The sequence below is a fragment of the Canis lupus genome, chromosome 15 (genome assembly GCF_048164855.1).
Source record: "Canis lupus baileyi chromosome 15, mCanLup2.hap1, whole genome shotgun sequence".
NCBI lineage: Eukaryota > Metazoa > Chordata > Mammalia > Carnivora > Canidae > Canis > Canis lupus.
In genome coordinates this window covers 43246599-43271705 of record NC_132852.1, presented here as the reverse complement: position 1 = coordinate 43271705, position 25107 = coordinate 43246599, and the positions used below count along the sequence as shown (strand labels likewise).

The 25107-nt window shown below is 45.8% G+C and overlaps 1 protein-coding gene and 1 long non-coding RNA gene across 4 annotated transcripts in view; one reads left to right on the top strand and one right to left on the bottom strand.

The window, feature by feature from the left end:
- Positions 1 to 254: 254 nt before the first annotated feature.
- Positions 255 to 23166, bottom strand: LOC140604984 (uncharacterized). Its single transcript, XR_012007769.1, has 2 exons — positions 23038 to 23166; positions 255 to 1355 (listed from the first exon to the last, which is right to left on the bottom strand). It is a non-coding gene; the product is annotated as an uncharacterized lncRNA (long non-coding RNA).
- The window catches only part of RBM33 (RNA binding motif protein 33), a 145245-nt gene continuing 143136 nt past the window's right edge, over positions 22999 to 25107 (top strand). For all 3 annotated transcript variants that reach the window (XM_072776844.1, XM_072776841.1, XM_072776840.1), the window contains exon 1: positions 22999 to 23702. In XM_072776844.1, the coding sequence (XP_072632945.1) occupies positions 23660 to 23702 (43 nt within the window). In that variant the 5' untranslated portion in view covers positions 22999 to 23659. The remainder of the gene's footprint in view (positions 23703 to 25107) is intronic.

The following is a 25107-nucleotide window of genomic DNA, read 5'->3' as shown; positions in this document are numbered from 1 at the left end:
CTGCCCCTTCCCCAGACAGTACCAGGCTAGTTAATGAAGCAAAAGAGGAGGTAGGAGGGCAGGGGTGGGGTGTTGAGTGGCTGACCATTTGCACCAGCTGGGTGTCCACCCTTCACCTGGCTCTGCCCCACTCTGCCCTGACCACTCCCATAATCTGAGCCCACTTCCTTGACTGCAGGGAGGCTGGGACCCTTGGAGCAATCTGTGCCTGTTCCCCAAGTTGCACAGAATCTGGGAGGAGACGCAGGAGACAGTTTCTGGAAGGAAATAATATATGTTACAACAGCAGTTGCAAAAGGACGATGGAAGAAAACACAGTCAAAGGATGCAGGCTTTAGGTTTGAGACCACGGTTTTCCGGCTCCAACATGAGCTCCTGAAGCTGAGAGACACGGGGGAGATCCTGGGATTTCCTGCTGCTGTTAAACCGAAAGCCATTTCATTTGTTTCGAAGTGTTTTAATCAGGTTTTAAAGATGCCTCACCGCCGGAAGATGAAAGGAGTGTTTGCCGGAGTCATTTTTCATAGTTCTGCTCTTTTTGTCCAACTAGATCAATAAACTAACCGGTACCAGGAAAATGACTGCGTTTTGTATCTGTGGGAGCTTCAAAAGGCAGGGAGATGTGAGATCCTTCTAAAGGTAGGGAGTCTCATTTTGCACGTAGAAATATGTACATACTCATTTATCTTCAAAGCCCTGAAATGATGGCTTCTGAAGAGCTCGCAGCTTTTCCTTCCGTTTACATCAGTCAAGGCTCCTTCCCCAGAAGGTGGGAGATGTTCTTTTTGCAGCACAAAGCAGGCAAGATTCCCAGGATGGGCTCATCTGTCACAAATAATCCTTAACTGCAAAAACTCGGCCTGAAAGGCTACGGCCCCCCTCTGCTGACGAGCCCCCCCCTTAGGGTGAGATGGATCGCTTGGTGGTCACACACACATGGGGGTCTCCACAACCAAGCATCGGACCCACAGATGCCCATTAGCACTGAGCAGCCTGGGTCTCAGGGTCCTGCCAATCTAACTGGTGGCTGGGTCCAACCAGAAGGGTTCGTTCCTCAAGAACGGAAGGCATAGGAAGATGGTAACACTTGTGTTGATGGCCAGCTTGTGCTGATTCTCGGGTCCCCAAAGCTCACTTCTGTTTCGTTTTAACACTCACTGATGGACTGGGAGCTCCTGAGAAAGCAGCCTTGATGTAATAAATTATTAAGTTGAGAAGTTGGGTGTCCAAACAGGCATATCTTTCTAAATTGCAAGTTATTAGCTGGTTCATAGACTTGAGCTGTGACAAGCACACTGCCTTGTTCAAGAGGTCAAAATGGGTTCGCTCCGCTCCTGTAGATCAGCCCTAATGCTCTCCCAGAAGGAAATTTATTCAAAAAAAAAAAAAAATTCAGTCAGACTGGAAAGGGGGAAAAATGCGCACCTTTCACCAAATACTGAAAGATAAATACCTGATGAGTGACGTTTCAGTTAGAAAGGGACTTATGGGCAATCCCAGTAGCTCAGCGGTTTAGCGCTGTCTTCAGCCCAGGGCCTGATCCTGGAGCCCTGGGATCGAGTCCCACGTTGGGCTCCCTACACAGAGCCTGCTTCTCCCTCTGCCTGTGTCTCTGCTGCACTCTCTCTCTCTCTCATTAATAAATAAAATAAAAAAAAATAAAGAGACTTACGAGGTGTGTCTCTGTTTGTTCTACTGTTGCACTGTGTGTGTGAGAATAAAAGAGAATTCACGGTTAATAAGATACTGCATTTCAAACTACTTCGAAGATACTGGTGTTGGTGCACTAAAAAAAAAAAGAATATTATGAAAAAATGTGTCAACTCACTAATTTTATTTTTTTAAAATTTTATTGTTAAGTAATTTCTACACTCAAAGTGGGGCTCTGACTCACAGCCCTGAGATCAAGAGTTTCACAGTCTACCAATGGAGCCGGCCAGGGGCCCCTGAACCCCAATATTGTAAATGACAAAAAGAGTAGATATTTACAAGAAATATAAAGCATGATTTTCTAAGCTGAAAAATATCTTTGTAATGCAATCAAACAAATTCTAATTTTAGTTATCCAGGTCATCCATTTGAAATTTTGGGAATCTTGTTTTCCTTAAGCAGAATAGCCTATATGGCATGGTTTGAACTCACCCTGAACCCATGCCTGTTCTCCCTTTGAATAAATGGAAGCAGAGAAAGTGCACAACGACTGCTGGACAAGCCCAGATTTCTCGACATCCTCTAAGGGATTACAATACTGGTGTTATTCAACCCTTTGTGTGAGGACAGGACCTCTACTTATCCTTCCTCCTCCTTGGCATCAAAATGGTTACAATGGTCAGGAACAAGATTCGAGATTCAAATTGTGGACTTGGCTGGTTTTGGAACATTTACAGATCTTCCTCCACTTGGGGTGTGGTTATGTTCTGGTAGTCGCACCATAGGTTGAAAATATCCTAAGGAGAAAACGCATTTCACACGCCAAACCTACTGAACATCACAGCATAGCCCAGGTCAACCTTGAATGTGCTCAGAGCTCTCAAGTTAGCCCGCAGGTGGGCAAAACTGTGTAACATGAAGTCTATTTGATGATAAAGTGTTGAGTAGCTCCTGTAACTCATGGAACCTCATGGAACGCTGTACCGAAAGTGACAGATGGATTGGCTGTGTGGGTATAGACGGTGGTCGGTGTATGGGAGCTGCTGCTGAGAGCTGCGGCCACCACCCAGCATCACGGGGGAGATCAGAACCACGTGTCACTAGCTCAGGAAGAGATCCACATTCAGAACTCGAAGCACAGTTTCTACTGAGTGTGTCTCGGTTTCACACCATCATAAAGTCGAAAAACCACATAAGTGGGACCACAGTTAGGTCTGAGACCGTCTGTATTCAATTTCTAATCTCTAATCCAATTAATAGACCAACTTATGCTTATAAAATGCATTATATAGTAGTCAGAAATATGAAACAGGCCCACATCCTCAAACCCAATTTCAACCCATGTTTCAACATGGGTCCTTTCTTGGGGAGCTGTCCACGCAGGGCTGATAGCCACCAGCGGGTGCTGTCAACATGGCTCACACAGGACAGTCACCAAGAGGGGACTGGAGTGGTGTTAGGTGCCTAACATGATACCGTCAGGACATCTAAGAAAGGCAAATTATGTTCTCTCTTCATTGTTCTCTGCCTAACCATGTTTGACAACCCATCTTTTATTAACATTTGCATTCTCTGAGATGATTCTTTTGTGTGCCACCATACTACTTCAACATAGGGTATCAATCATGGATTAAGAGGGACAAGAGCCTATATAAAGAATATTTATATCTTAATTGTCTTGAAAGCATGGCATGGGAACAGAAAATTCAAAGGTCAAAAGTTCTATTTTTGTTTTCCTTATTTTTTGAGAAATCAAGAGGCCAACAACATAAAGATTGATAGAAATACATTTTCCTTGTCTCTTTTGCACATTATACTAAACAGGAAAAGATGTCAAGCCTGACACAACTTTGTGATGTCTTCCATCTAAAGGTGAATATGCCTTAGTATGCCTACTAATAGAGATACTACCTAATAGGTAAAAGGACTATCAGATAAATCATGAAAGAGGTCATTATGAAAGACTGTGGACATTGGAAAGCATGTTTAACCTCAGGAGCAATCAAATACAAGGGAAACCCCAACTGAGATGTCATGATCCACCAGTCGAATTATGACACACAAAAAATGTATTAATCACAAGAACTGCATGAGAGATGATACATCGATCCAATCTTTCTTGGGGGCAAAGGAGATGTAGACAGGGATTCAAGAGCATTAAAAATGTCCATAGCCTTTGACTCATTAATGACCCTATTGGAAATCTAACCAAAGAAAAAAATCTCAAATCCAAAGATACGTGAATGAGACTGTTCATTCCAGCAATACCTATGAGAGAAAAACACAGGGGACAGTCTAAATATCACCAACAAAATAGTCAACTAATTTATAAAAGTTGTATAATTATATATAGTCAATAGAACAATACCTATACACACTTCCAGACATAAGCATCTGAAAGGATGTAGGCAAATCATTTTTAAATAGTATGGTTAAGGGTAATTTTCACGCTATTCTTTTATTTACCTATATTTTTTTAGTTTTATGCAATAAGCATAGTTACTTCAGCAATAAGAAAAACTCTGAAAAGATATTTTATTTGAGAAATAAATTTACTGGGGTGTCTGACTGGCTCAGTTGGTGGAGCATATGACTCCTGATCTTGGGGTTGTGAGTTCAAGCCCCATGTTGGGTGTAGAGACTATTTAAAAATAAAACCTTAGGGGTGCCTGGTGGCATAGTCAGTTAGGTGTCTCTTGATGTTGGTTCAGGTCATGATCTCAGGGTCATGGGATCGAGCCCTGCATCAGATTGCACACTCAGCGGAGAGTTTGCTTGTGGATTATCTCTCTGCCCCTCCTCCATCTCTCTCTCTCTCCCTCTCTCTCTGTCTCTCTCAAATAAATAAATCTTTAAAAAAATAAAATCTTTTAAAATCTAAAAAAATCAATTTACTAAGAGTGTATGAGCAAATGCTTGTGCTAGAATAGTAAGTAAATAAGAGGAAGATATAAATGTTTACTAATAAATGCTAGGAAATAAAAGCTAACCTGTGTAAGATCATATATATAAAGAAGGAAACACATGATACATTGAAAGTGGTTATTACGTATGACTAGGCTATGGGTAATTTTATTTTTGTCTCTATTTTCAGTTTTCTACAATGGCATACAGTTCTTTCAGTGTCAGAAAAAAAATTTAATGAAAACAATGAACCCTGACCCATAACTTGCACCATAGTAAAAATTAACTCAAAATGGACCATAGGCTTCCATGCACAACCTAAAATCATAAAATATCTAGAAGAAAATCTTTGCGACTTTGGGTCAGGCAAAGATTATTTAGGACACCAAAACCACAACCCATAAAAAAAAATAGATAAATTGGGCTTCATTAGATTTAAAAATTTCTGTTCTTGGAAAAAGACTGGCTGACATCACATACTGATATGAAAAAAGAAGTGACTGGGAGAAGACTATTTGCAATGTACACATGCGATAAAGATTTGCATCTATCATATGAAATGAATTCTCAAAACTTGATAATAAGAAACAAACAGCCTGATTTAAAAATGGGCAAACGTTTTGAAGAAGAGAGATGCGTGGCAAAGAAGCACATAGAAAGCTGCTCAGCATCCTTGGTCTTGTTGCGGAAATGCCAACAAAAACATAATGAAACACCATGGCACATCTATGAGGATGGCTCCATCTGAAACAAAACAAAACACTAACAATACCAAGTGCTGACAAGGACTCTGAGCAACTATAGCCTATGGTCCATTTTGAGTTAATTTTTACTATGGTGCAAGTTATGGGTCAGGGTTCATTGTTTTCATTAAATTTTTTTCCTGACACTAAAAGAAATGTATGCCATTGTAGAAAACTGAAAATAGAGACAAAAATAAAATTACCCATAGCCTAGTCATACGTGATAACCACTTTCAATGTATCATGTGTTTCCTTCTTTATATATATGATCTTACACAGGTTAGCATTTATTTCCTAGCATTTATTAGTAAACATTTATATCTTCCTCTTATTTACTTACTATTCTAGCACAAGCATTTGCTCATACACTCTTAGTACATTAATTTTTTTTAGATTTTAAAAGATTTTATTTTTTTTAAAGATTTATTTATTTGAGAGAGAGAGAGAGAGAGAGAGAGAGATGGAGGAGGGGCAGAGAGAGAATGACAATGGCTCTCCTATCCCTTTGCTGCAAATGCTAAATGGTGCAGTCCCACTGGAAGCCAACTGCGCAATTTCTTATAGTTATACATATACTCCTCCTATTACCTGGTTGGTTCACACCAATGCTCCCAACTCAAAAGAAATAAAAACATACGCTCCCTCAGAAACCTGTATATAAAAGTGCTGTATGCTGATAGCACTTCATTCCTAATCACCAACAACTGGAAACAACCCAAATCGGCTGGTGAGTGCATAAAGAATCCGGAGTCCACTTCACACTGCAAAGCTACCCAACACCGACCCACTCAACAATGTAGATGAATGTCAAATGCGCCACGCTACATAAAAGAGCCAGACTTGGAGACCGCGTATTGTGTGATTCCATGCATATGATTCCATTCATATGACATTCTAGAAAAGGCAAAATAAATCAAAGAACAGATCAGTGAGGTCAACAGACCTCAGTGTGTGTTGTTGAGGTCTGGTGTTGTGGGAGGGGTTGATCTGCAAAGGCATAAAAAGGAATTTGGGGAGTTTTGGGAACTATTCAATTAAAACTATAAACTTAAAACTATAGAACTATAACAATTCTAGATCTTAATTGAGGAAATGGTTCTACAACTCTATCTATTTGACAGAACTCACACAATTTTACACTAAAAACTGTGAACTTTACTGAATGAAGTTTCATGATTGTTGAGAAAATGAAAAGGTTCTGGAGATGGATGGTGTGAATGTGTCACTGAACTGTGCCCTTAAACATGGTAAAATGGAAACTTCATGTTTTATGCATATTTTCACTATAGAAACAGTTTCACAATTGCTAGTCATTAATGTTTTTAAAAATATTCTATTATAGGGGCGCCTGGGTGGCTCAGTCAGTTAAGAGTCCAACTCTTGATTTGAGCTCTGGTCATGATCTTAGGGTTGTGAGATCGAGCCCCACATTGGGCGCTGTGTCCAGAATGCAGTCTGCTTGAGATTCTCTCTTGCCCCCTCCCTCTGCCCTACCCCACCCCTGCTTATGCACATGCACTCTCTCTCTCAAATAAATAAATAAGTAAATTTTTACAACAAAATTTCCTATTTTATCTTCGGATAGCAATTGTATTTTTATTTATTTTTTAAAAAGATTTTTATTTATTTATTCATGAGAGACCCAGAGAGAGAGAGAGAGAGAGAGAGAGAGAGAGGCAGAGACACAGGCAGAGGGAGAAGCAGGCTCCACGCAGGGAGCCCGATGTGGGACTCGATCCCAGGTCTCCAGGATCACGCCCTGGCTGAATGTGGCGCTAAACCGCTGAACCACTGAGGCTGCCCTCAATTGTACTTTTAAAGCACATCCATCATTGTTATGTCTTCAGACCTTATACCATTCCTGTGAAGCCCACTGGGCTTCAAATCACTCCCTTCTTACAGCGAGGAAACAGGTCCAGGTGGCCCATGACCTAAGCCATGTAGCTTGCACGTGGCACTCTTCCCCTTCCCCTTATCCACACCCATCCAGCCATTTCATCTCCAGAAAGGATAGGATGCTCCTTCTTGCTCTCTGCTGAATGACAACAGAGGGGTTGTCTGAAGCTACCTGTGGACTTTTGGAAACCAGGCCAATTTGGTCACTAATTCATTGCATTCAGTTGCCCAAGCAGAGGTTTGATTCAACAAGATTCAAAGCTCACTTTAAGTATATGCTTCTGTTCCATTAATATTCTGTGACACACAGGAAACAGAAGTGTTCATGGCTAGGTGCTATGATCTTTGACACCTTTTATTTTGTCCTATACCTTTTCTTTTCTTTTCTTTTCTTTTCTTTTCTTTTCTTTTCTTTTCTTTTCTTTTCTTTTCTTTTCTTTCTTTCTTTCTTTTCCTTTCCTTTCCTCTTCTCTTCTCTTCTCTTCTCTTCTCTTCTCTTCTCTTCTCTTCTCTTCTCTTCTCTTCTCTCTCTTCTCTTCTCTTCTCTCTTTTCTTTTCTTTTCTTTTCTTTTCTTTTCTTTTCTTTTCTTTTCTTTTCTTTTCTTCTTTTTTTTCTTTTCTTTTCTCTTCAAGTAAGCTCCATGCCCAGGGCTTGAACTTAGAACTTGAACTTAGAACTTTGAGATCAAGACCTGAGCTGAGATCAGGAGTCGGACACTTAACCAACTGAGCCCCCAGGCACCCCCAGAAGTTTGTATTTTAAATAAACCCCAGCTTGCACCCCAAGTGAATCACAGGTACTAGGGAATGAGCACTTGAGTCAGACCTGGTATTAGCCAGCTGTTTCATTGTTATCTGAATGTTGTCAGACTAATTCAGAGTGTCTAAACTTTGCTAGTAATAGCTGGGTGGTGGTGGTGATGTTGGTGATGATGCTGGTGGGGGTGATGGTGATGATGTTCCTGTTAGTGGTAGTGGTAGTGGTGGGTGTTGATGGTGATGATGGTGGTGGTAATGGTGTTTCTGTTAGTGGTGGTGGAGGTGGTGGGTGATGGCGATGTTGTTGGCAGTGTTGTTAGTGGTGCTGCATGGAGGTGGTGCTGATGGTAGGAGCAATCAAGCTGCTAACACTGATCAATAGTTACCCAAGGCCAACTACCGTCTAAGTGTATGACCTCACTCAACCCTGTCTGCAGCCCCAGAGATGGGCACTATTATCATCTACCCTAAACACAAGCACAGGGAGACAGAGAGGAGGGACATGACTTGCTGAAGGCCACAGCTTGATTAAAGGCCCCGTTGTAGCTGGTCTGGCATCCTGACTCTACTATCTCATCACCTTCAGGATGATTCTAACTGCTATCACTTTAAAGCAGACATTTAAAAAATCTCATTTTCTCATCTATTATACAAAAGAAGATCTACAACTAGGTCAAATAAAATCAAGTAGGAATTATTCAAAAAGGATCGGTTTTTATAAATTTCCGCTTAACGCATGAAAGGAGGCTTGGGATTGCCTGACCCTTCCTCCTCTCATCTGTGATGGTCCAGGCACAGCAGGGAGGAGGATGAATCCCACGCTTTCCATCTTGCTGGGTCTTCAGTGCCTGGGGAGGGATCCTGCTGCCACACCAGCTGTGCCTTTCTGGGAGACTGCGGGTTGCTTCAGCTCCCTGCCACTAGGTGAGTTGGCACCTGGGCGTCAAGCCTGAAGACAGGCCCTACCGGGATGCCCTGGCTGGTTTTAGCACCTCAGGACCACCTGGGAGCCCAGCCTCAGGCATGGCTTTTTAAACCCCAAGCATAGGCTCTCCACCAGACGGTATAGAGGAGCGCCTCACTCCCTCCCCTGCCTTCCCGACACCTCCCCTGGGGACTTGGATTTTAACAAGGGCCACCTTAAAAGCGCTTATTACTATTCCAATAACCATCTCCCTTCAACCTTCCCTTGAAAACTTTGTTGTGGTTTCATATTTAAGTAGGGCGCGTGGCCTGCAGGCCACATGCCATGTTGACAGCATGGGATTGTGGAGATGTATGTCCAGACCAGGCTGAGAAGGAGGGCATCCCTGGCACTGCCTAATAACCATCTGTTTCTATCATTCTGCAGGACAGCTTCCCAGATAATGGGATTTATTCTGCAGTATTTACTGTCTGGAGCATCTATATGCAAAGGAGCTCAGCCAGGGATTGCCCACTCAGCTTTCAAGTCTTAGAGGGTCCTCTGTGCTCCCAACGGGTGCTTCTAGTGAAAAGGGCTGAGGTAGCAGACCCACAGGCCACCATATACCCAAGGAGGAGGAAGAGCACTGCCGACAGGACCCAGATGCCAAGTAACAGGGCACCAGCAAAAGAGAAAGAGGAAGGGGCATCTGGGTGGCTCAGGGGTTTGGGTGTCTGACTCTTGATTTCAGCTCACGGTCCTGGGATCAAGCTCCATCAGACTCTGCGCTCAGTGGGGAATCTTGTTTCTCTCCCTCTGCCTACATCCCTGCTTACATGCTCCCTCTCAAATGAATAAATAAGTCTTAAAAAAGAGAGAGAGAAAGAATGAGAGAGAAATAATGGAACAACCTGTGTGCATCTAATTGTTGGAGTTCCTTTCACATAAGAAATAAGGATAAGAAAACATGCATTATTTGCTCATTTGTGCAAAAACTAAATGCAGGAGGGAGGAATCAGAGCCGGAAGAGCTGGGTTAGCTGTAGGGGTGGTGGGAGCGGAGGGTCAGGGCGGGAGGGTTTGGAGGTGTCCTTCACAAAGTTCCGACGGCAGAACCAACTCAACGTTTCACACAAGCCAATCAGACAACAAGGAGGGAGGAAGACATCCAGTGAAATTCAGACAGAAATAGGTGAACAGAACTGTATCACAGAGAATAGCATCACCACCTGGAAGGGGGGTGGACAAGAACACAACTAGTAATTTTGGGAAACAGTGATTGACTATATACGCTCAGTTCGGGCATGACAACAAGATAACACCAACCAGGGCAGCATGGACAACAAACACTCATTCCTCACAGTTCTGGAGGCTGGAAGCTTGAGATTAGGATGCTGGCAGGTCAGTTCTTGGTGAGGGCCCCCTTCAAGCTTACGGACAGCCATCCTGTTGTGTGCATGTGGCATGGAGAGCAAGCTCTGATGTCTCTTCTCAGGAGGGCATCAATCCCATCATGGGGGCCCCCACACTCATGACTATCTAGATTTCATTGGCTCCTAAAAGCCCCACCCACTAATACTGTCACACTGGGGGTTAGGGTTTCAACATACGAATCCAGGGAAGTGGAGGGGGAACATTTGCTCCATAACATACTTGAAAGCTAAAGGCAAGAGGATATCAGATCCAACCAGAAGGGTTTTCCAATGCACAAATCTGTGACAGTCCGAGCACAAGAAACAACAACAGTAATAGGTGATAATCTATAAGATAAAAAAAACCCACAAGTCCATCTGGACATAAATAAATAATTGAATAAATACATGAGAAGCAGTGAAAGCTCTTCCTTAGCTTTACAAGTAATACATGTACAATTATGAAGCACAAAAGCATCATTTGGTGCCCAACATAATAATAATAATCAATTTAGGGAAAAATGAATGCTAAACTAGTGGATGATATTCGATTAGAAATAGAATATTTACATGGTCTCAAAGTATCTGCGCACAAGATACTTACTCATTACAAAGGGAAAAATTCCTGTACAGTGGAGAAATCTGGTAGCCCCTCAAAGGGTGGACCAGCAGGGTACTTTCCTGCGGTATCAATCTGTATGGGACGTGCACATAAAATCACAGTAGAAATGTGGAGGATGGCAAGTATTAGGTTTACTAGAATTCCGTTCGGGAGGTGTACTATTTGTGGGTAGAAAAATACTCCAAGCCACTCCCTCCACAGTCCAGAAGCCTGGTTCCATCATGAGCTGCACGCATGTGTGTATGTGAGTGTGTGTGTGGCAAGGGGAGGACGTTGCTCAAAACACTGGAGGAGAGGCTGAGTGGTCACTTTGACACGTCCACCATGCAGGCCTCAGTTTCCTCCTTTCAACACATTATTTTTAAGTGTTAAAATCTTGGATCACAGAGCTAAGAAATGATACCTTTGCCCACTGTGCCTGTACACGGCACTGCAATGCCTTGTGCTCCACCCAGGTGCTCAGAAATTTTTGTAAAACTCGGTTTCCCTGCTGCCTTCCCTGACAGTACTGGCTGGGCTGGTGCTTCACTCATGTTCCATCCAGCTCTGCAACAGGCCCCTCCTGACTGACATACCGTTTCTTCATCTGCTATTTGTCTTCACATGAACTTGTAGCTTCTAGATGACATAAAAATTCTTGTTTGACTTTCCATTTTCATACCTATGCAGGTATGATTACTTGCTCAGCAGATGGGCAGGAGCATAGTCTTTTTTTTTTTTTTAAAGACAAAATCTGGACCTCAATGTTTTCTTGATTTTTTTTTCCTCTGGGAGAAAAAAATCTTAAGCCCAGCCAGTACAGTCAAGTGGTTACATTTGACTTGAGAGGAGATTTCATGGATTTTTCATTTAAAAAGTAAGCTGGAGGGGCTCTTGGGTGGCGCAGTTGGTGAAGCGTCTGCCTTTGATTCAGGTCATGATCTCGGGGTCCTGGGATTGAGTCCTGCATCAGGCTCCCTGCTCAGTGGGGTGACTCCTTCTCCTCTCTCTGCCCCTCCCTTTGCTCATGTGTGCGCCTGCGCACTTTCTCTCAAATACATAACTAAAAAGGGGGATCCCTGGGTGGCTCAGCGGTTTAGCGCCTGCCTTTGGCCCAGGGCGTGATCCCGGGACTCCAGGACTCCAGGATTGAGTCCCACGTTGGGCTCCCGGCATGGAGCCTGCTTCTCCCTCCTCCCGTGTCTCTGCCACTCTTTCTCTCTATGTCTATCATAAATAAATAAATGTTTAAAAAAATAACTAAAAAAAAACCTTTAAAAAATAATGTGAAAATTCTTTACAAAAATAAAAATAAAAAGTAACCTGGAACAATACAACCTAGCTGCAAAACTCAAACCAACTTAAAAAATGTGCTTAGGAAGCTTTAAGTCAATGAGATCTCTTTTTTGAAGCATTACATCTCAAATGATCTTAAAAATCAGCATCTAGCTGGTAAGTTGACAGTGTGATGAGTTAGTTGTCTTCTTTCTGTTTCCATATTTAATTAAAACCCCCAACTTCTAATAGAATATTCCTTTTTGATTTTCAAGTGTTAAAAATTTCAGACTAATAGATCTGAGGCTTTTAGTATTTATAATGACAAATGTTTACAAATGAAATTGCTCAGTGGAAATTAAGATATGGTGATAGGAAGGAATCAACAGAATTCAAAGGGTTCTATGACCATATGTGGATGCAGAAAAGCCTGATTTATTGTGATGTGATCTTTCAGATGTACCATGATTTTTTTTAAAGACTAATGTCTTACAAACTTTCCGTGAAATGTGGAATTCCCTTGTGAGCCACCATGCAGTCCAGTGAAGTGTCCAGCCCAGAATATTTGTTATGCTTGTGCATCTATTTTATACTTTAGCTTTATATGAAAGTTTACTGTATAAACACATATTAATCTTTTAAAAAATTGATTCAATTTATTTATTTATTTATTTTTGAAGATTTAATTTATTTGAGAGAGAGAGAGAACAAGCAAGCGGAGCAACAGGCAGAGGGAGAAGGGGAAGCAGACTACCTGCTGAGCAGGGAGTCTGATCCCGGGACCCTGAGATCATGACCTGAACCAAAGGCAGATACTTAACCAAATGAGCGATCCAGGCATCCCTATTCAGTTTATTTAAACTTAAATAAATAAATAAGTAAAACAAAACAAAACAAACCCATGCTAGTTCACCCATTTCTCCCATGCCCCACTTCCCACCTCTGGCAACCACCAGTTTATTCTCTATGAGCTTGTTGTTGCTATTTTCAGATCCAACATATAAGAGAGCTCATATACTATTTGCCTTTCTCTGTCTCATTTATTTCACTGAGCAGACGGCCCTCTGAGGTCTGTCCAGGTTATCTCAAATGGAAAGATTTCATTCTTTTCTGTAGCTAAATAATATTCCATTCTGTGTGTGTTTCCATATTTGGCTATTGTGAGTAATGCTGATGGGGGTGCTTATATCTTTTTGAGTTACCGTTTTCATTTTCTTCAGACAAATACCCAGTAGTGGAATTATTGGATCACATGGTTTTTAACTTTTTGAGGAACCTCCATACTATTTTCCACAGAAGACCCACTGGTCTGCATTCTCACCAGCAGAGCACAAGGGATCCCTTATCTCCATGTCCTCACCAAGACCTGCTATTTCTTGTGTTTTTGGTATTAGCCATTCTGACAGGTGTAAAGGGCCACCTCCTTGTAGTTTTGATTTGTATTTCTCCGATAATGAGCGATTTTGATCATCTTTTCATGTGCCTGTTGCCATTTGGGTGTATTCTTTAGAGAAATATCTGTTCATGTCTTTTGCTCTGGTTCAGTATCAAAGGCTTGGAAATTAAAAATGGCTTAGTCATATCCCCTTCGATGTGGATTACACCACAAACCCAGACCCTGCTCCCCTTGATCTGTCTGGGCCATCATTCTCACAATGCTTCCCCCTCCTCCACCTACTTGAATTGCTCACTCTTGCTCCATATTTGGTCCTCCCTCATCACTTACGCCACATTCAAACCCCTCTGGCCAGAAATGGTTTACATCGCTGTTATCATTCCCAGCACTTTGTGTAGCATGTTACAATGGCAGGTGGTTGAATGAAAAGTTGAAAAAACACTTGGTAAATGCCTTTGGATAGGACTGTTTAGACTTTATACAGGTGTTAAGTATTTATCTACCACTCAGAAACCAGCAACCCACCTTCCTTTCATTTTCTGCTGGTGAAAATTCCATCCTTTGAAGTTGCGAGACATTATTTTTGGACTCTCTCATTCCTGTCTCTTCGTTCTCATCTTCTGAGCCCAGGGTTTTCCTTTAGGAAGGACATGGCCCACTGGCACCTTTCGGGCCATGCTCTCCCAACCTCACTGCCTGAAAGGAAGGCCCCGCCCCACCCCCCAGCTGTGGTGCAGAGTCCTGAAGAGGACCCCTGGCTTGGGTTACATGCCCATCTCTATGGGCAGCCTTGGAAGATGGTGGTGGTGGGAGGGAGTATGCTGAACAGATTCTACCCTGGCTCAGGCCATTCCCCAGCCACTACTGAGGTGGGGTACAGCAACCCATTGGCCCCCCCAGCCACAGACTTGGGTAGGGGTAGGAGAAAGCAATCCCCCAAAGAGGAGGTGATCTCCCCAACTTGTTAGAATAAGTATCTACCACACAGGGTGTCTGTCCTGGCTCAGATTCTCCTAGTTTCCCTACCTTGGTCAAGTCCTTGATTTTCACATGGCCTCTGTTTCCTTATAGCCTATCACATACTGTGGCCCACAATTCTTTTTTCTTTTCTTTTTTTAAGATTTTATTTATTTATGCATGAGAAACACAGAGAGAGGCAGAGACACAGGCAGAAGGAGAAGCAGGCTCCCTGTCAGGAGCCTGATGTGGGACTTGGTCCCCGGACCAAGCCAAAGGCAGACAGACGCTGAACCACTGAGTTACACAGATGTCCCCACAATCCTACTATTGTAGAAGGAATAGGGCAAAGAGTTTCTCCTTTTAAAACCTTTATATAACATTGATCCTTCCTCAAGTGTTCAAAGCTATAGGAACTCCACAGTGTACTTACCAAGCCCCTGGGACATAGCTAAGTGTTTGCCCTTCACCCATAAAGAAGGAGACTAAGCTTCAGGCACATAAATGACTGCCGTGGGGTTAGACACACAGAAAGCTCCCAAGAAATGTTTGGGGGCTCCATGCAGTCGTGTCCTCACGAGATTTGTCTTTAGTCAAAACAACAAACAACAGTTTAATGTTTATTGCAACAATTGATGGCCAGATTTCTTTGTCTAATGAGCAGTTGATATCCGAGGAATCAAATTTATGGTTAGTAGAGTGACAGGGCCAGCTTTGGGATATGGCATGATGATTCTGAGGGATCTCTAACTTCATCCAATATGAGGGTGTTTTAATGATTTAGTTTTGTAGTCACCGCAGGAACTGAGCTATTCTTGTGTGGACCGCACAGGGCTGTTGGCTGACGCCAGGCTAGGTAGGGCTCCCCAGGGCTGGGCAGCACCCTGGTCCATTCACCTCCGCTACCCAGCCCCAGGCCTGGCATGCCTCTGCACATGGGGGCTGGGTGAACGTGCAATGTTAGTGGGACGCAAACACGCAGAGACTGGGTCCTTCGCTCTCTGGGAGGCGACTTGAAGGCGAAGGCAAGGAGGGCAACATGAGTAACTTGTCGCCACTTGTCAGCTGGCATAATGGAGAGTGCAGTAAGAATCATGAGAATTCAGATAACCCATGCAGTCTGGACTCAGAAAAATAAAACAACATGAGCAAGGAAAGGGTGAGAGCTTGAACTCATCAGGAACAAATGTGCAACAGACCCGTGGGGAAAGGTCAGTTATGTTCGTAAGCAGACAAAAGATGCCATTTAAAAGGTGATTTAACATTGCTGCTTTGGGAAGCACAATTTTATTTGCTTTTACCCAATTCCCAATGCTGCTATTAGTATCATGCAGTGATTTCACATGACCCTCCATGATATGGACGTGATCAGACAGGGGTTATCTCCTGGGCGGCCTGTACGTGAGGTGAGCAGCTTTGCCTCGTTCTCTGTCCTTGGTGCATCCCTGGCGCTTCATCTGCCTGCTTCCCACGTGTGAATCAGCAAAGGGAAAAAGTGAAAAGATTGGAGGGGGGCTGCCAGTGCCATCTGCAATGCTCATAAGCACTGTCTGTAGGTAAACATGCTTTAAAAAAAAATTAAATTCAATTAATTAACATATAGTGTATTATTAGTTTCAGAGCTAGAGGTCAGGGACTCATTAGTCTGATATCACACCCAGTGCTCACCCCATCATGCGCCCTCCTCCATCCCTGTCACTCAGTGACCCCATCCCCCTACATGCTCCCCTCCAGTTGACCCTTGGTTTGTTTCCTAGAGTTAAGAGTCTCTGATGATTTGTCTCCCTCTCTGATTTTGTCTTATTTTTAATTTTTCCCTCCCTTCCTCTGTGACCCTGTTTTATTTAAATTCCACAGCAGTGAAACCATGTAATTGTCCTTCTCTGATTGACATATTTCACTCAGTCCACTATTCTCTAGTTCCATCCACATTGTTGCAAATGGCAAGATTTCAGTCTTTTTTTTTTTTTTTTTTTACTGCTAGTAATATTCCATTGTATATATAGATACTTCATCTTCTTTATCCATTCATCTGTCAATGAGCATCTGGACTCTTTCCACAGTTTGGCTATTGTGGACATTGCTGCTATAAACACTGTGGTGCAGGCACCCCCTTTGAATCACTGTATTTGTGTCTTTTGGATAAACCTAGTAGTGCAGTTGCTGGGTCATAGGGTTGATCTATTTTTAACTGTTTGAGGAACCTCCATACTCTTTTCCAGAGTGGCTGCACCAGTCTGCATTTCTACCAGCAGTATAAAAGTGTTCCCCTTTCTTTTGCATCCTCGCCAACAACTGTCATTTCCCGACTTGTTAATTTTTGCCATTCTGACATGTGTGAGGTGGTGTCTCAATGTGGTTTTGATATGCATTTCCCTGAAGCTGAGTGATGTGGAGCATTGTTCTATGTGTCTGTTGGCCATTTGTATGTCTTCTTTGGAGAAATGTCTGTTCATGTCTTCTGCCCATTTCTCGACTGGATTAGGTTAACATACTTCTGAAACACGATTGCAAACTGTATCTTACCAAAATAACCAGGGACCTCACATATCACACGATAAGTCACTGTTAGCAAAAGAAACATCTTGTGGTGCTCACGGTTTCCTTAGCACACTTGTACTTAAGAAGCGGGATTGTCTCTGATGTGGGCCTCCACTCTTATGCTAGAAATGAGAATGAGACTTATTGTTGCTCTGTAATCAATTTATCAGTTACCACCTTACACTTAGATGCAACTGAAATTTAAGAAAGCAATGAGGCTCGGGACCTCAGGTTTTGCATGCCATTCCACTGTATATTGCTCAGGTGTATATTTGATATCCTGGTGCTTATTCCACTTGTCAGTACCAAACGCATTATTTAACATCTTTACATCTAAAACCATCTAATTTATATAGCATATTTTACTCTTAGCACACATTAGGATGATATCCTTCTAATATCTTTATAAAGAAAATGTTCTTAATATTGAGAGAAAAACAGGCACCATCAAAAGAATTATTACAGAAAATAATAACTGAGAGGAACTGGGTGAATAAGTAAGTCACGGTAATGAACCCCTCGAAAGGATCCCACTGCAGATGCCTGAGTGTGTGTCAGAGTGTGCCTGTGAAAACTGTGAGGGTTCAGGTCGAAGTGTGTGTGGGGATCAAGTGGGTAGATGTGCAGGTGCAGGGAGGGAAGAAGGGTTTGTCCCGTTGTGCTGAGGTCCTGGGACAGGCAAGGCCCTACTCCATGGACACCAGCGGGCACCCAGAAGGGTGTGGAGTGGGCTGTCACAGAGGGCGGCATCGTGAACTCCTTTTGTGATCTGGGCCAGCTAGCTCTCACCTGTAAGGTGAGACTATTTCACTGCCTTACCATAGGTGGTGTAGGGGATGAGTGAGGTTTCTGAGTTCCCTGGGGAAATGGGGCTATTTCAATGCAAGGTATGGCTTCATCAGCATCTCTGCCTTGGCCTGAAGCGGTCTGTAATCTAAGGCACTGTGCCAGTGACTAAGCTGTGCACTTTCTCCCCATGCCACAGCAAGCCAGGTGCACACCCAGCTACAGACTCAAGTCTAGGAACATGCCGAGCAGTGGACATCTGTGCCTGGTGAGCCTCCTTCCCTCACCTTCATCAACTCCACTTGCACCATGAGACATCACTCTGAAGTTGCCGCAGAGCACAAAGCTTCCTAAAGACCTCACCACCCCCACCCCCACCCAGATTCCTGAGCTTGAAATTGTAAAGTTAAGGAAGCACCTAGGTCTTCAACTGTAAAATTTGAATTCACTGTAGAGTTCCATGAGAGGAGCAGTGAAAGAAAGTTAGGTCGAATAACCTAACATTTCCCAACTTGAAACATCTCTGGATGTGGTTTATATTTTGGTGAGCATTTCCTGATCCAACTTCCAGAAATCAAAACTTGGTAAAACTGGCACAAAACATGATTTTATTTATGTAAATATTTTTTATCCACTTATGAGAGACAGAGACAGCACATGTGAGAGCACAAGCAGGAGGAGCAGCAGAGGGAGAGGGAAAAGCAGACCTCCCCCACCCTCCACTGAGCCTGGAACCTGAGGACTCAATCCCAGGACCCTGAGATCATGACCTGAGCTGAAGGCAGACACCCAAATGACTGAGCCACCCAGGTGTCCCCCCAAAATGATTTTAAAGCAAATTTCTAAAATGGATGGTGCTTTGGGAAATGCTGGCCTAGGGACTGGAGGAGCAGCCATACCCAAAGTGGACACATAACTCAGGAGCTCTGAAGACTGGCTCCTGGAGGTCATGGGGACAGTGGTGTGAGCTCTGGGAATGGTTCCATTTACAGTTGACTCTTCTAGTTCCTGTCCTGTCCTCCTGGGATTTCACCTGCAGCAACACATTTGAGGTGACCTCATGCAGATTTCTGAAGCTTCTCAACATAGCTCCATCATGTCTGGCACTGAGACCCACAAATGCCCCACAGTAGCCCCTCCAAACTCCAATCTCTCAAATCATCACAACCACTGTGTTTTACTTGTGTTTCCCCCCTCTCCTACGGTCCAGAAAGTGCTTCCCGCCAGAAAGCTGGACGGTAAGGCCCACTTTGCTGGTTTCCTCTCTCTGGGTGACTGCGGTCCAGTACTGCGTGTTGTCAAATGTCAGAAAACAGTCTGTCTGGGGATCCCTGGGTGGCTCAGAGGTTGAGCATCTGCCTTCAGCTCAGGGCGTGATCCTGGAGTTCTGGAATTGAGTCCCAAATTGGGCTTCCTAAGGAGGCTGCTTCTCCCTCTGCCTCTCTCTCTGTATCGGGAAGGGAAGGGAAGGGAAGGGAAGGGAAGGGAAGGGAAGGGAAGGGAAGGGAAGGGAAGAAGAAAGAAAGAAAGAGAAAGAAAGAGAAAGAAAGAAAGAAAGAAAGAAAGAAAGAAAGAAAGAAAGAAAGAAAGAAAGAAAGAAAGAAAAAAAACAGTGTGTCTGACATCTGTCCAGTTTTCATGTTCCAATGCGGGAAGCCTGCCTCAGCTGCGCTGGCATGACCAGATGAGGCAGTTTCTTTTTTGTTGCCCCCCTTTTTTTTTTTAAATGATTTTATTTATTGTTTCTTTTAAGGTCTTCTCTTTTTGGGATATATTTCTTAGCTGCACCACATGCAGTTAGGTGTAGATTTCTCTTAGTTTTTCTTACTGGATGCTCATCATGCTTCCTGTGTTTGTGGACTGATATCTTTCATTGGTTCTTGAAAACTCTCAGGAGTCCTCTTTTCAAATACTGACTCTCTTTCACTGTCTTTGTCCTCTGCACCCCACCTCCCCGCCCGAGACCTGCAGTCTGTCTCATTCGGCCCTCCCAGTTGCTAAATGCCTCACTCACGCTGTTCCATGCCTTTCCTCTCTGTGGTCCATTCTGGACAATCCTTTCCTGCATGTCCTCAACTGGGTCTCATCTGTTTACTTCAACAATTCCTTTTGTTATCCTTTCATGGAGGTATGATTGATACACAAAAACTTGCACATATTCAATGTACACAACTGGATGAGTTTGGACATGTGCACACACCTGTGATACCATCACAATTCAACAATTACATTTTTAAAGACTGTTCTCTTTTGTCCTTTTCCAATTATTTTTTTTTATTTCAAAGCAATACAAAACTTATAAAAAAGTTGAACATATGGTGACTTCAAACCCTTTTCTCTGAACCATTTGAGAACAAGTCTCTAAGTTGACACTGCATCACCCTCAACTACCTTAGTATGTATTTCCAACAAGGATTTTCTTCCTACTTATCACTTACAGTCATCAATAAGAAGTTAATTTTGTTACCTTCCTTTCCTCTTGTCCTCAGACCCTATTCATTTATGCACAAGGTCCCAGTAACAGTCATTACAGTGTGGACAGTTTCCTGCTTCCAGGCAGCAGGCTGTCCCTGTTGCAGCTCTGCTGCCCTCGCAGATGGCTTCTGGGCTCCAACCCCTCTAACACCCAGTTCTGATCCCCCGTACCCCACCTTCCACCTGCATGGAAGCACTCTCACAGTGCTGCTGTGCTGACATCCCAGTTCACCCTGAGGCTATTCCCACCTCATGCTGAGCCCACACCCTGGGGTGATGTCCTGGTATCCTGCCCAGGCTGGGACTCTCCTGTTGCACTGCCCTCCTTACCCTGGGCTGCAGTCAACAAGGGCATACTCCTCATCCTTTTGATCTCAAAAGGGCAGCTCTCTTATGGGGCAGAGTCTGATACTCAGATCTGGGTCAGCACAGCCAACTCCACCTCCTCCACTCCTGTCATGTCACCACCAGTGTCACCTAATGGCTTTAGGACAAGACTGAGGAGAAGGCTGGGAAGAAAATAACAGCTACGGGTTTCTCTGGTCACTGTGGGGTCTCCTCTTGGTTTCTCACTTTCACTCATTTCCTTACATAGTTCATGTATTTTTGTTTCTCTTCATTTCAATATCTGAGGTCCTTGAAAGGGCAATCTACAGTTTCTATTTTTCCAACTCTCAACTACAGTGGTTTCTTCTTTTGTGTGTTTTGTGATCTCTGATTTTGAGTTCATAGTTGGTTGATCTTAAACTGTGAAAAACAGGGATGTATAATTTGAGGAAGCCCTTCCAGGATCTCTGACTTAACCAGGGAGCATCATGTTCATACTCTCTCACCCCACCATAGGTCTAAAGACTTATTTGCTATTAGCAGTCCTAACAGAGGTACTTCTCTCAGGGAAACCTACTTTTCTTATATGCTCACTACTTACAGCTCAGCCCTCTCCCCCCTACCCCCGCTTCTCTCTTGATCTCCTGGACATTTGTTTTAATTTCTAAAATCCAGCAATCTAACACATTTTTTTTTTTCCCTGAAAAAATCTGTTTTATAGTAGGGTGGAGGGGCGCTAGACTCTTTGGTCCATGTTGGCAGAAGAGGAAAGCTTCTATATTAATTTTTAACTAAAAACAAAGCTGAATTTGTACGATTTTCAGTGGGAGATATATAAAATTATAAGTGCTCCTTAGCAGGGCTTCTTACATTCAATCACTTACACCCCTGTAATGTCACACCTGGCAGCAGCTTCATGTAAGAGGACAGAGAAGAAACACACATTGGGAGCAGGGCATTATCGGGTGCTCCTCCCTGCAGTCCACATAGGCATGCATGAGCTCCTCACTGAGCTGCGATGCAACTCAGGTGCAAGATAAGGTATAGGAGCTGCTCTGGCTTAGAGGTCCTTGACTGTGGGAACCGATACATCTTGGAACAAGTCATCTGAGTTTATCTTTTAAATTTCCAAACTCAGTTAAAAGAGAGCCTAAAGGTCTGGCTTCCTGATAGATGTTAAAAGATCATTCCATTTTCTCCAGCCAGAAGCAGTGTACCAGCTGGAGAGCATCTTTAACACAAGCAATGATGTTTTATAACACAGCTGATATCCTGACTTCATTAGGTTTCTAGGCTTGACTTTCATTAGGTTTCAACCCAAAGTGAATTCTGTTGAGAAGAAAAGGGGTTTTGTTAAACCTCTACTCACAGTAAATCATCAAGATTTGGTGTCTGTGCTCAAGTTTTTCCAGCAGGTGATTGATGAAAAAATTAAGAGATTCTGGTCCTAGAGAAATTCATTTTTAGGTTGTTCAAAACTGAGACGACAGAGTTCTTTCCTCAATTATAACCTGGCTACAAAGTATCCATGAGATTGTTTTATCTTTGTGTATTTGGTTTTTTGAACCATCCTTCTCTCTTTTTTTAAACAGATTTTTAAAATTTATTCATGAGAGGCGCACACACACAGTGAGAGAGAGAGAGAGACACAGGCAGAGGGAGTAGCAGGCTCCCTGCAGGGAGCCCGACGCGGGACTCGATCCCGGGTCTCCAGGATCATGCCCTGGGCTGAAGGCAGACACCCAACCGCTGAGCCACCCAGGGATCCCCAAAATAACTTTCAAAATGGTTTTGCAAAAAAATTTCAGATGAGAATTACCTACATCAGTTATTAAACCAGGAAAGCTAATTTTTTCCCAAACATTTTATTGTGCAAAACCTCAAACGTCTGCAAAAGTTCTAGAGATCTTATAGCTCGCGTCGGCTACCGCTAAGGCGCTGTCACACGCCCCTCTGTCCTCCCGTCCAGGAAGCCTCCTCCTGTGTGGACGGAGACGGAGGCTTCCCAACAGGTGTCTTATCTCCCCACGGCGCCCATGCGCTCTTCTGCTGTCACAGCCGGTTTCCTAAACGACGAAACTTTACAACGGAGCTTCTGCTGTTAGAACCTCCTCGTGCTCCCTACAGCTTCGGGGAAATGCCCCGAAGTCCTGGGTGCACTGGCCCCGGTCCCCTCGGCAGCTGACCGCTTCCCGAGCCCCTTGGTCTTCCCGGGGCTCGCGGCCGCACGCGCCGGGAGGTCCTCGGACGGCCCCGAGCGTCGGCTCAGCCTCCTCCTCCCGCCGACCGCCCGGCCAGCCCCACCCCCCCGCCCCGGCCCCCGCCCCGCCGTCATAGTCCAGGTGTGCAGTCCGCTGCCAACAAGCACACAGGGCTGCCTCAGCCCCGCGCCCTCTCCCTCACCGCACTTACTACCACCTCGTGTTCCGACCGCTCCGCCCGCTCAGGCTCAGGAGCGCCGACCCCCGCCGACCTCCCGGGCCCCGCGCGTCCGCGAAGCACCTGCCGCGGGCCTCCGACGCGGCCCCGCCTCACCGAGCTCGCCCCGCCCACCGCTCCGCGGGCCGCCGGCCGGAAAGCGCGGCGCCAACTGCTGCAAAGCGCCGTACGACAGAACCCGGGACCGGACTACGGCCGGCAGCCGCCGCCGCCGCCGCCGCCAACGCCAACCCTGCGGCTGCAGGAGCCGACCGCCGCGGCCACCCGCCTGCTCGCCCTCCGCGCTCGCCCTGCGTCCCTCGAGGCGGCCCGGAGCCGCCGCGCCGCGGAGGCGGCTCGCGCCCGCCCTGCCGGTCGCCATCATCCCGGCGTGCACCGCGGCGGCGGGCGGGCCGGCGGCCATGTTGCGATAGTCTGTTGTTTTCTTCCTGCGGAGGAGCCGGGACGGAGTGGCCGCGACTGCCGGCCTCGTCGCCCTGTCCCGGTCCCGGCGCGCCGCCCCCCGTCCCCCACCGCGCGTCCCCGGGCCCCGGCCGGCCGGCGGCCCACCGGCTGGCTTGGCGGGGCGCGCCCGAAGGCCGGGCCCGCGAGCACCATGGCGGCCGCCCTGGGAGCGGGCGGAGGAGCCGGCGCAGGAGGTACGTGAGCCGCCCCGCGCTGGGGGGACGGGCCGGGGCCACCTCGGGCCGCGTCGGCCTGGGGCCCGGGAGCCTGCGGGCGGCAGCCATGGGCCCCTCGGCGAGGCGGCGGCGGCGGCGGGGGACGCGAGGCCGGTGCGGGCGTGCGGGGCGCCGGGCTTGTCGCGGGAGGAGGCTCCGGGCCGCTCCGCTGGGCTGTCGGCCGCGCCGGGCCGCGGCGGGCGGGGTGGGCGGGCCCCGCTGTGCGGGCGTGTGGGGCCTGCGGCGCTCAGGAGCCCGGGTCGGTGCCGAGAACCCCGGCCGGGCGTGCGCCCTGCGTGAGCGCCTCGCGGTCCGACCGACGTCCCCCGGCGCTCGGTCAGCAGGGGCCGGGCCGGGCCGGGCCGGGCCGGCGGGGCAGCCTCAGCACCGGCTCGGGCGCCGGACGCGTTCCGGGCAAAGTCTCTCGGGGGAGCTCACGCTTTGTTGATGCAGTGTGTTTTAAAGACCTTAAACATGGAAAAATCCTTGAAAGTGACTGACGATGATTCGAAGGTGTTGGTCTGAGGGACCTTGGGCGGTCAACTGTCTGGACGAAAGCTTTGGGCACGCGTCATGGAAGCAGCGTCCAGGCGTCCGCTCCCGAGATCTTCGTAGCAGCGCGTTGCGGTGATCCTGCTTAGAACTTTGCTGGGAGTAGGAAAACGTTTGGCGGAGTGAAGAGACCACGGGGTTTGCGCTCACAAGTGCCCCTCCGGGCCTGTGGTTTGGTGCGCACCGCCTCTGCCCGACAGCTGATTTCTGCTTGTCAGACGTGAGGCTCCCCAGTCAGGATTTGGAGATGCACGTGCACCTCCCTTGGTTACTTTCTGGGGGTCAGGGAGGCTCCTCGGTTAGGATTTGGGGATGAGGTGCACCTTCCTTGGTTACTTTCTGGGGGTCAGCAGCACGTGTTCTGTTCATTCTCTAAGGGCAGCCAGAGGATTGCTGGGTGCTAAAGTGCACACCCTGCTCAGTGGGGTTTCAGAAGCTGTGTCATGTATGAAGACATGTGTCTTGGCATGTTCTTTCAAGTTACTCGTTTGTAATTTGTAAGATAGTAAATGTCCGTGTCCTCGATACTTTTGAGTCTAGAAAGTTTGGTAATTGCTATTTTAGGGCCCCATGCAGGCTTTATGCTTGATGTTTGCAGTTTTTCCTTCCATTTCATCCTGGTTTCCCCTTGCTCTAGACTAAAGCCAAAGTCCTCAGAGGTGTGGGAGTTCTGTATGACCTGGCTTCTAGGACCTCACCGGTAGGCACACTGCTCCCGCTCTCATTTTGTGCTCACTAGCCAGGCCTCAGGCTACTGTGAGGCCTTCTTATCTAAACTATGTCCACTTCCTGCTGGGGAGCCTCCCTTCTTCTGTTCTGTGGTAGGCTCCTT